The 12,214-nt window shown below is 35.7% G+C and overlaps 1 protein-coding gene across 3 annotated transcripts in view; it reads right to left on the reverse strand.

Moving 5' to 3' along the window:
• Window positions 1–2,203: 2,203 nt before the first annotated feature.
• The window catches only part of LOC126336904 (DNA polymerase theta-like), a 303,016-nt gene continuing 293,005 nt past the window's right edge, over window positions 2,204–12,214 (reverse strand). For all 3 annotated transcript variants that reach the window (XM_050001035.1, XM_050001043.1, XM_050001052.1), the window contains 2 exons: window positions 11,827–12,044; window positions 2,204–2,924 (listed from right to left, as the gene is read on the reverse strand). In XM_050001035.1, the coding sequence (XP_049856992.1) occupies window positions 2,787–2,924; window positions 11,827–12,044 (356 nt within the window). In that variant the 3' untranslated portion in view covers window positions 2,204–2,786. The remainder of the gene's footprint in view (window positions 2,925–11,826; window positions 12,045–12,214) is intronic.

Genomic DNA, 12,214 nt, shown 5'->3' on the forward strand with positions numbered 1-12,214 from the left:
GGATTTGTATAATTATGAATGAAAACACACACAATGCTGGTGTAATATTCTACAATATTTATTATTTTGCAAACCGAGTTTCAGCTGTTGTGCCGTCATTAGGTACAGAGACAAATATGAGTGGCTGTGAAATTTTGTAAGATAGAAGATATTAAACTAGCGCATTACAAACTCAGTTGGTTTCCAGTGATGATAATTGTTAATGTGTGGTTTAGGATTGAAATGAGGGGAATTATTTGAAAGAAAATGTTATGTAAAACTATGGAACTAGGTGTCATATTTGGAGTTCGTCAACAGATGCCCTACGTCACAGCAGATACTGCATGGAGCTACCGACACAGCACAGACTGCGTAGGAGTACCTCAGAATATTATACCATAAGTTACCAATAAAAATTCATGATAATGAATAATGTTGATATATTCTGGACTCAGAATTTTATATCCACTCAAAACTGATGCATGTAGTTGGATCTGTAATAAATTCTCGTGGTCATAAGAAATTGTTGAAAATCATTTCAAAAATGTTAACATAAATAGACTGATTAGTCAGTGAAATTTTTAGGAGCCTATATTAAGAAATTTTACAGTTTTGCCACCAATAGATTCTCTCAATTTCAGTACCTATTGTTCCTTTTATCTGACTCATTCAGGATATTAAAATCTCATGAGACTAACATTTGCTTTCTTTTTTCTGCTACATTGGGGCCATGATGAAAATATTTGAGAGAATGTGTGAAAGTTTTCCAGTTTGGATCTAAGTACTGTGAGAATTATAAATGGCTTTCCAGCAGCAGGAGTACACAAGCCGGGCATCCACAGTGTATTAACACTCATCACAAAAAACAACAAAGACCTACCATCTGTAGCACTGTTTGTTTAATATTTTTGTTACATTTGTACCATTGTAACTGTATTTTACACAATATTATTCCTGGGAAAGTACATAATATGCAAGTATTCACCCATTTATAAATATTTGAATAATTACAGTCTGCCCAATTCAAACTTGTGCCTACCATTTTCAATACTGCTGCCTTTTCTTGACGTGCCTTTGAACTTCACAGACCATCATTTTTACAACAATGTTTTCTGAATGCACCAAATCAATTAAATCACTTGGATTTCATTTATTTATCCACTGTAGTCTCCTGAAAAATCACAACCTAACTGCACTGGTTTAATGCGAGTGTCCATGTTCCACTCAGGATTTTTCACTTTTATTTCGTATCTTAAGTTAAACCATTTTGCTTATATTCTAGGTCTTTTCCTGGAATGAAATATTATTCAAACTTTTGTAAATACAGTGGGTATGAGAAAAACTGTAATTATTGCATTGCCTGGAAGATACATAAAACTGCAGGTCCTTTTAAAACTGGCTAGGTGATCTGGTTTCACATATCCCAGAAAGATAATGGCATAATACTTCCAATACAACTATATCTAATGTGATTTTGGAATGGTGACCACTTTCGCTTTAATATCAGGTTCAACAGTCACCTTCATTACTCTTTACCAATATATATTTTGGATCACAAAGAAATTACTTATGTTGCAACAGAAATATGAATGAGAGCCTCTCATGCCTACAGAGTGCATGTGATAAATGTGAGTGTTACCGCAACAGACCTGAGCATGTCTCTGCTTTGCAATACTGCTCATTGTTCTCAAACATTTTATCAACTCCATTAGGTTTCATGAACCATAAATACAAACATTTGTTATCTACTCTTCTAATGGTCCATTAGATCCCATCATAATTTTGCAGACAATTTAAGGAAAAAGTTAATATACATAATCTAATTTCATTATTTTTCAGCTTCATGTTGATGTATTTCAGAATCCTGTTGCTGAATAACATTTACAGTTACAGCTAGTAAGTCTGCAACACAAGCAGATTACATAGGTTCTACATTCATTCTTGAACAGCAGGATGATAAACTGTTAATTAGGGGGAGAAAAAGAAAACAGTTATGAAGGATAAACAAATAAAAATATGTTTACTAGAGATTTCAGCTGCTATTATCAGGCTGCTTCTCACGCAAAACAAAAAGCTAATACATGTCAAACAGAATTTAAAAAATATAAGCACATATGAAGGAAAACAATAATCAGGTGAAACTAATAATCAGGTGTTCCAATGAAGAAAAAAAAAGTATAAGTTTCTACTCAATCACTAGAGATTTAGATGTTTTAATTAAAAAATTACGGAAATGTGTTTATTTTCATTCCAATAAATAAAAGTAAGCTAGCTACATATACATATTAAGAACAGTCAACTGATACTGAAAAATATACATAAAGAGAAGTAAAGATGACTAGATTTTTTTAAATTTGAAAGTGTAACTGCAAACTTACAAAGTTAAACTGTACAGCAACTGCAAACTTACAAAGTTAAACTGTACATCCGTAGACACTGTAAATAACAATACAGTTACCAAAACCATAGTCATGCAATATTATTTGAAAAAAATTTTCATTAAATAACAGAAAACGGGTTTTCCTTATTTTCAATGATATAAAAAAGTGCAGTTAAAGAATAAAACAGTGTGTTAAAAAAACCTACGAAATATGAACATAGCATAAATGAAAAAAAATTTCTTAGAACAACATGCTTGCATCAATCTTTTACTCATTATTTTTAACTTTACTAATAAAATAATTGAATGTTTTCATGATTTTGTATACAATAAATGATAGTTTCTTTTTTGAAGGTGGGGTCATACCAGTTAGTGACTACGGAAATATTATTATTTGCTTTAATTCAACATTTTTAGCAGAAGATATCTATATTTCCATATCCTTCAGGGATCCCCAAGAATTGCCTGTTTTTATCTTTACTGGCAACTTCACTGAAAGGATTGCTGCTGATTCCATTCCAGATTTAACAATCTGAGCTACCTTCTGTAGTTCCCCTTTTGATACCTGCAAGAAAGGATTCACAGTAACTAAGAATGTTGATAACAAAAATTAAAAATCTAAGAATTAACAGATTCACTCAAATTAATATCAGAAACAATCTGGTTTACTGAGCACTATGAGATAGCTGTAGGGACCAAAGAAAACCAATTATGGTCTGCAGCTGATCCACATATTGTGTATTTGACAGTTTATTTTCATTTTCATTTAGGGGACTAAAAGGTATTTTATTAGTGCAACTAAAAGCTTGGGCATAGAATAATTACAAGTCACATTTTACAATATGACTTCAGCAAGAACAGTGACTGAAAAGACTCTGTGCCCAATAAAAATATGTGCTAGACATGCCAGAATACCAAGAGAGCCTCAGCTGATATGTGCCACATTTGTGAGCAGTGACTCCACCCCTCTAATTGTTCCATCCACACCTCGGTCTGTGTCAAGCCATCAAAAAGTCACTCCCATACAGTTTGACCAGCCTTGGATGGCACATTTGCAGTGACATGCAATCTATTGCACAGAATCCTAAGGTCTACAAAGACTCCACAGACAGGCACCACCAAACAGAGTCTGTAGATAATTTCAAGGGACATCTGCACAAATGCCCTAAGCCTGTGATCATCCCCAGGAACCAAGATGCAAATTAGCACTCCCCTCATCATTCAGTATCATCAGAGACTGGAACAACTGAACCACATCCATGACCAGGACTTTGACTACTTACCACTGTCTGTAAATGAGGACCACCCTACCCAAAATCCTCCCCAGTCATCCAAAAGTGGTATTTTGTCATCCACTAAATCTATATAGTATCCTAATCCATCATTACACTTACCCCTGCTGAAGACCAACAATCTAGAATTGTCTGATACTACCCCAGCCCTTCCATCCAAAGTACATCCTATTCCAGTCTCACCACAGAATTATCCTATCCTGTACTATCAGCAGTAGCATCGCCTTCAAGGCAGTCATTTCATATACCAGCTCTGCTGTATTTTCTGTATAGCATCTTATGTCCAGCTGAATGAATGGCCACTTCTAAACTGTGGCCAATAGCAGAGCTGACTACCCAATGAAAGGACACTACACTGAGTGCAACATGCTTGATTTCCATAGCTGCTTCGCAGCCTGTGCCACTTGGGTCCTTCTGCCAAACAAAAGCTTCTCTGAATTACAGTTAACCTTGCAACATATGCTTTGATACTATAATCCTCCTTGCCCAAATCACAGCTAGCATCTGCCCCACACCAACCTCCTCCTGTGTCTCATGACCCTAACTTCACTCATCCCTGTGTACGCACACCCTCTCCTCCAGTATCCCTCTTCCTCCTTTTTACCTTGCCCTCAAATGCAATAGCAGCATTAAGTTGTTTCTCGAAGTGGCAGCAAGGTGTTGATGGACAGAGTTGGAAGCCAGACGCAAGTGAAGAGAGACGTATCATAAAAGTGTTAACACTAACTGCTATGTCTGGAATCTGCTTAATCCATATGTGGATCAACTCACAGTAAACAAATGACAATATGGTATTTTCAGGAAGATGGAGAAAACACACACACACACACACACACACACACACACACATCACCCTGACAAACCTGTCACAAGCATATGACGTGTTGTGCGATGAGAAGACAATCAGCATAGGAAGTTCAGTCTCCTGGCCACATTGATCACCTACTCTCTCTCTCCCTGTGATTTTTACTTATGGAGAAAATTGAAGCATCAGGTGTGCTCAAATAATCCTCACACTCTGGAAGAGCTACACAAGGAAACTGAAAATGCTATTGCTGCTATCCTTTAGCCAGAGGTAACACTACAGGCCAAAGGTTTTATATGTATAAATTGAACAGGGAGAACGAAGGCTGGATTGAGCTACACATAACTAATGAATGAGGTGGCTGTATAAACTAAGTAAGATGTATGCTGGTAGGAAGGTTGGAACAACTGAGCCGCAGATGGCTGTGCAACCACTTTCAAGAAACCTTCATCATTAAGTACACTTTATGGCCAAGTGCTAAAAGGCAGCAGGCTCACATGGCAAACAGTAAATTATATACTGATGAAAGAATACTAGAAAAAATCACAATAAAATGACAAGTCCAATAAAGTATTTACCAACCAATTAATACTATTATGGATAATGTTATTAAAGTTTATATATTGCTTATCATAAGAAATTTTTATGATTATACACTTTTCACTTATGACAGGCCATATACGGAGAATAAAGACAGCCATACAATGGGCCTATGTGGCATACTGTTAAACCAAAGGAGAAATTTGTTATAAACAAAAACATTATACTACAATGGTTGCATACCAAAACAATTCACTACAATTACATGAAAAGATTAGCCTCTGCATAAATAGTTCATATTATTGTCTTTTAGTTATATGTAGTAATAAGAAATGTTGTGAGTGTGTCATTTCACTAAATCAGTAACACAGGGCATGGAGAAATAAGTTGTAGACTTGACTAAGGTCCAGCAGTTTCTGTTCATAGTGTAAAATACTTATCCAAAAAACATAATTTCAGCTATATAGAAAATTAATCTGTGTAATATTGGAATGCAGATGTAATGCAAAATATATTTTCTTTTTGTTTGATGTGACATATGTTGAAAAACTTAATAATTTCGGTTGGTGGTCTAGAAGTTAAGAGCTAGCTTGACTCAAATAGTGGTCATATGATCAAGGTGAGGAGGAAGAGAGCTGGGCGGATTGAACAGTCTCTTGTTGGTGTCCTTAATTGGGGTAAGAACTGTGCAGCTAAGAGTCACTGGTGAACTTGTGATAATGTGGTAGGCAGTTTGTACTTACTCGTTTTTAGTAAAAATAGTTTGTAGTTGTGGAGATGCATTTTATTCATTGAGAGTTAGCATGAACAGTTGTACTGTTCTTTATCAGAGACTCTGTTATTCAACAGACTGTGTAAACTAGATAAATGTGGGGAATTAATCACCGTTAGCAAGTTGGAGTACTGGACCATGCTACTGCTCAAATAAAACATTATCTGTGTAGGAATTAATTGTTTGCTTACACTGCTATGCTGAAACTGTCTTTAATTATTTTGGATATTAATTTCTGTATGACTGCCAATTGAGGGAACATGTTTGTTGACAGTAATAACGCTAAATTTGAGTCAAAACCTGGAACCTGCCCACAAAACACAAATTTTGCAGTAGGCACTTTCATGTCTACGAAACTTAAGAACTCTTAAAATGACTAGGGTAGAATATAATATGTAATTATATTTTCTTTTTAGAGTACATGAACTGTTCTACAGATTCTATATAAAATCTGGAATGTTGAATGAAGTCCTTGAAGTATAGTCAACAAAAGAAAACTGTTTGCACAGAGAACGGCGAAGTCCCGCATTGGGCAATCTTCGTGATTACAGCTACACACAGTTTTTGGCAAAACTTTAATGCCCCTGTTACGTTATTGTGACAACATATTATTATACCGGTGAGATGTGCTATATACAACATTTGAAATTAATACAAATTAAATATTATACACGGATGCATAGGATGTCAACTGTGATCATGAAATATGTTGTGATTTGACCAGCAGTACTAGATGCGGTCCGAAGGAGGTATTACATCACTGTGCAAGTAGGTCACGATCAAATTGCTTGTTTATTACTTGTTGAACCACAGTCTGGGTTTCACAATCCGACCAATATTTTTTTATGTCCCCACTATGGTAGGTGGCAATGGCCTTTTTGTGGTAGCTTCTTTGTCTTGATGAGTACAATGATGGTGCATATTATTTTTAGTCTAAATGAGCTAAAAAACTTAATCAAAAAACTCATAAAATTTTAAATAAAATTTATCCAAATTATTTTGAGGGCATTTGTTTTATAGGGATGAGAGAATATTATTGTGTTGAGCAGTACGTGAGTTTAGATGAGTTATACTCATGGTTTTATCTTTTACTAAACTTGTATTTCAAATGTAGCAGAGAGCAATTAACTGAATAATTATCCAACTCTATGGCACGAATGAAACTGGAAATTACATACTTATTATTATCTTACACACTCAAATGTAAGTGTCAGGCTGAACAACAATCTTTTTGTCCTTTCATTTGGGAACTCCAAAATTCACTATGACTTTTCATTTTGAAAACAATCAGGTCCATATTACTTTGCCAATGAGAAAGCTTTGTCTGTATGCATACACTATTCAGAGAAGTATCAGACAGAAGGGGACAGTAGATACAGCAGAGAAAATTATTAAGATGAAATTGAGTAACAGAGAATGAATGTTTAATGAAGAGCTCATAAACCTTGATCTCGAAGTAAAATTACACATGTGCTGGGGGGGGAGGGGGGAAAGAGGTACAACTACCCAATGCAGTGGTTCTGAATAAGATGTTTAAATTCTGTCACACAATATTTATTAAAATTTCGTTAGATGTATACAATGATCCGAAAGAGATATGCAGGTACGAAATTGCACACCCTGCGGACTGACAGTGTAAGCCTAGAACATGGTTTTCCAATGGGAAAAGTACAGTTGGTTTCTCCATAGCTTTCAAGGGAAATAGAACTCAATGATGTTATTGGCCTTTGGGTATGAAACTTCTGAAGCCAGATGATGGAATGCACCACTATTTGCCTTACGGCTATTAGAATTTACTTTGAGAAAATGACTATTTATGTTTTGATTTGACATTGTTTATAATTTACCCAAAAGATACTATTATTACTGAAAATGATTTTGAACATAAAGGAAAGGTGCTTATTACATGACAGTTCACTAACGGGAGAAAGTTAGATACTGACTGAAGAAATTGATCAGCTCTGTTGGGAGGTATCAGAACTTAGGTCTCATTGCATCTGAGGTGGAGAGCAGACTGTTACAGAGCTGGAAACTGCCATAAATCCTTGATTCTAGAAGAGTTCACTTTCAAGCTTTTTGGGTGTATGTGCTTGCAGGAGCTTCTGAATAGCTATTGCAAGAATATTCATATAAGTATATTCTTCACTGAGTCTGTAATGAACTGACCTTCAAATAAAGAAGTATGAGTCTAGGTTTCTAATGTAAGATGAATTATTCCTAATATGTACTATCATGGCTATCCCACTGTGCAGTTATACCACACATTAAGACATGGCATCTCATAATAGGGTAACTTCATCTTGCACCATAGTAGCTGGATTTAGACTCATATTTTTGCTAATTTGTCTGACAATTTTGTGAACATTGTGAAGCCACCTGATGAGGATTCTGTTGTGCTAATACTTGATGGCTATTATATTACATTTGTGTGATAGACAAAGCTAAAGAAGACAGTGAACAAACCATCTCTATATCACCGTCTTCGCCATATGATACAGCTTCTTGTCCAGAATTCATGGGGCCATTTAAAACACATTATCCCTGAGAAATAGAAACCTGGTGGACAAGTAACTCAGACCAAGTAGTACCATCTTTTTTGATTGTGAGGTTATTTGGAGCAGCCTATTTGACAGCACTAACAATGGAAAATGTTATGAATGACCTCTGGAAGATGGGACAGCTTATACTTAGAGACGATGACTTAGCAGTACACATGGTGTTGTACTTACAAGATGAAACTGGTGTCCTAATCAGAAAGCCACATCATAGGCAACCTGATCTAATAAAATTAGCATGTTCTGAATCTGTTAAGTGGATAACATTGTCATCATATAGGGAATGTTTGAAACAATTCAAAGATATGAAAGTTGTAGCAGAGTCAAAAAGAGACAAAATCTGTTCTTGAAAAATAAAAAGACAAAATTTACAGTCTGACACAAATTTAATTCAGAACAATGCATTGTATGTGCAGTCCGAAGAAGTCACTAAACATGTAATAATGCTAAATGGAAAGGAGCTTTTGTATGTCCTGACTGCACTTCTTTGGCACAGTAAATGCAGAAAATGTTGGAGAGGCAGTAAGGAAGAGGAGATTATTTTTTAGGGTTTACCTGTTCTGATATTGGTCAGCATTAAGTGTTTTTTCTGACTGTCTCATATTAGGATGTCATTTCGAGTTCTATTCAAATTAACTTGTTTGAGCTGTCTCTGGAAATACATTCCACTGTCTGCGAGACTCTCCCATGCGTACGACACCAGGTCTGGAGACTGGTGTTGGCTAGCGTCAAGTTCATGTGAGGCTTCATTTTAGGCCACAAATTTTCATTGGGGTTCACATCTGGTGCTCAAACATGCCAATTAATCAGGTTGACATCAGCTTGTTGTGAAAACCATGGCTGTGTCATTCAACTCATGTAAACTGGTGAATGGTCCTGCTGCAACTGGATCACTTCATTGCGAAACCGTACTGAAAACATTATACTGGACGAGTGTCAGGAAGCTATCTCTCACGGCCTGCATATCCTGAGACATCCTGGCAGTAAATGGTGTCTGTTATATACTCACCTGTGACACATTGAGTTATCATGTTCAGAATACGTTGAATATATTCATGTTACGCTTACAATACACCAATAAATGTAAAAAAATATGGTATCAAGGGAACATTAACCTTTCTTCTGCGGAAATCCAGATCCTCGAATGCTGTCACGTGGATATCAAGTAACTACACAGTGGTGATCTTATTTGTATATTCGGGCCATAAAGATCTTTGTGTTTCAAACAGATGAAAGTAAGTGTTACAGTGTATACATAAAACAATAGGTGGTAATTATTTGCAATTCTAGAAAATAAAAAAGTTCTATAAGTAAAATCATTACGATAAAAAGGAAAAAAAAAAAAAAAAAAAAAAAACACATTGCTAACAGTGCACCCACTGGTTCAAGCCGTATGCGACCGAAGGTACCTTAACTTATGAAGACATGTGAAAAAGTTATGTTTTGTCAACTGTACATTTTATTTTGAAGTGCAATGCAATCAAATGACTTAACTTGATAAAAGATTGTCATGTTACAGTGCTAATATTAATTATATCATTACCTACTACATTAATTTTAACAGTTTCTGTGAAGATATTCTTCAGTGGAGTTGAAGTAGCTACCCAATAAAAAGTTCACAAAATCAACCATTGACCCTATTACATTACCCAAAAGACAATTAATATACCTTGGCAGGCTGCTGAATACATGCATACTCATGTACTTAACACCGCACTGCACTAATGTTAAAGCTTTAGAGTCTTTCTTTGGCCTAGTATTAGATTCATGCTTTGAACTACTTTACAAGAAAGAAGAAATACTGGTAATGGTAAAAACATGCCTGAGAAGCACTATCAAATTCCCAGTATTCTGAAGGTGTTATGAATATCACTTTTCTTTCTGTATTGGGCAGGTGACTGGAGACAGACTTATTAATGTCAATGGCAATAGTAGAGCTGTTGTGAGGATGTATGTGAAAAAGTTTTCCATCAAGAATAGTGTGTGCATGGAAGACCTTCTGTATACTGTGTCAATTATTCTGAAGTCATGTCTAGTATTAGGGGTAAAAGGCTGAAGTGGACCCTCCATCACGCTTGGTAAATGCCATTGAGGTGGTCATTTTTAGGTACTTTGAAAAGGAACCATCCACCATCACCCACTGAATGGCTGAACTGTTGGGATATGTCATGCCAAAATTTGGAGCATTGTCTGCAAACTACTACCACATCCACACCATCTGTAGAAAGTTTAGGCAATAATAGTTGGGGACTACCAATGAAATTTACAGTCTGTGCAATGGTATTTACAGCATTGCATATTGTAATGTCACTATCCAACTTTGGTACTATTCACCAATGAAGGTACGCTGATTGAAAATGGCATGAACTCACACAACACTCATATTTGGGTGGACAAAATTCTGTGCAACAATCAGCTAGAAAAAACCAACATAGGATTCAGAGTGACTGTGTGGACAGGGAGTATTTATCACAGATAATTTCGCCGTATATCATCTCAACCAGATTAACATGGCCAATGCACCTCATTTAACTGGGAGATGTTCTTCCTATCATATTCAAAGATGTGCCACTACAGGTTCATCAGGTAACATGGATGGGAAGTGATGGCACTCCACTTCACTTCGATACAATGTACTGCACCTTCAGGATAACACATTCAGAGTACAGGGAGACCTGTTTCTTGGCCCTTGTGGTCACTAGATCTTACCACTCTTGACTATTATTTGTAGGCTACTATGATGTGAGCTGCTACTGAAACATTGGAAGGGAGCCATGTGGCATGAATCCATACTGTGACTGAAATACCTAATTCAAAGTTGCACTTATTTCTTCATGTGCATCAGTCTCAGCATGATGTGATGTTGTTATTAGGATTTTAAATTAGACATGGAATACACATTCATCATCATATCTGAGTGTTTTTTCCAACTTTGACATCCCACAGTGCTTGAACTATGAATTCATATACATTGATTTCTTCTTGAAAAAATTATCAGTTTACCGTTCCAACAATACAATAATTCTTAAACATAAACAGTTTATGCATATATCTCACACAGACAGCTAATGATTTCCTCATTTAGGATACCTAATACAATGTGAAGAAACTTGGGTGCCCCAATGGGCTTTAACTACACATTTCGGCACATGTGTTCCCTCTTGAAAAATAAATTGGGTAATTTTGGTGTTTTTTCTACATACCATGTAAGGATCAACAATTGTAATGTGTGTTTTCTTGAAGGAATATCAGGAAATAAAAACAGGTTAACAATGAGAGAGAGAAACTCAAAATTTTGAGAAAATATTAAGATATATGGAAATATCTTTCAGAGTCTGAATATATGCTATAGTACTGCACTAGTAAATACAGCAGTTAAAAGTTAAAAATAGATTTAATTGTTGCTTTTCATCTTTTTCTCCATTCTTTCTGTCTCCCTTTCTTGGAGTACTAAGAACACTTAGATAGTTAATGAGATCCACTTTTCATTGAGTGTTTATTACCTCATATAAGAGTTCATCATGCAAGTGCAAAATTAATTCTGCTTTAGGTGCTGTAACACTTAGTTTATTGGTCCTCTGATCTTGTGCCCTAGTCACCACAGATGTATTATGGGAAAGTGATGCAGCTAATCTTGACTCCACAAGCACCATCCCTTTCTTTGCAACATCAGCAGCTGATCCTTGAATGGTAGAATTAACAGCTTGTCGTTCTGCATGAGCTGAAAGCAAAATTTAATATATTTAAAAATTGTTACTCATTCATGTCTCATGTAGCAATTAGTTTATCACTCCAAAATTGAAGAAAAATTTAAATTATCTTTACTATACAAATAATTTTGTAGTGATATGACTGTTCATTAATATTCCAAGATAACAGGTGACCATGAGA

This window comes from Schistocerca gregaria, chromosome 1 (assembly GCF_023897955.1).
Source record: "Schistocerca gregaria isolate iqSchGreg1 chromosome 1, iqSchGreg1.2, whole genome shotgun sequence".
NCBI classification, from domain to species: domain Eukaryota; kingdom Metazoa; phylum Arthropoda; class Insecta; order Orthoptera; family Acrididae; genus Schistocerca; species Schistocerca gregaria.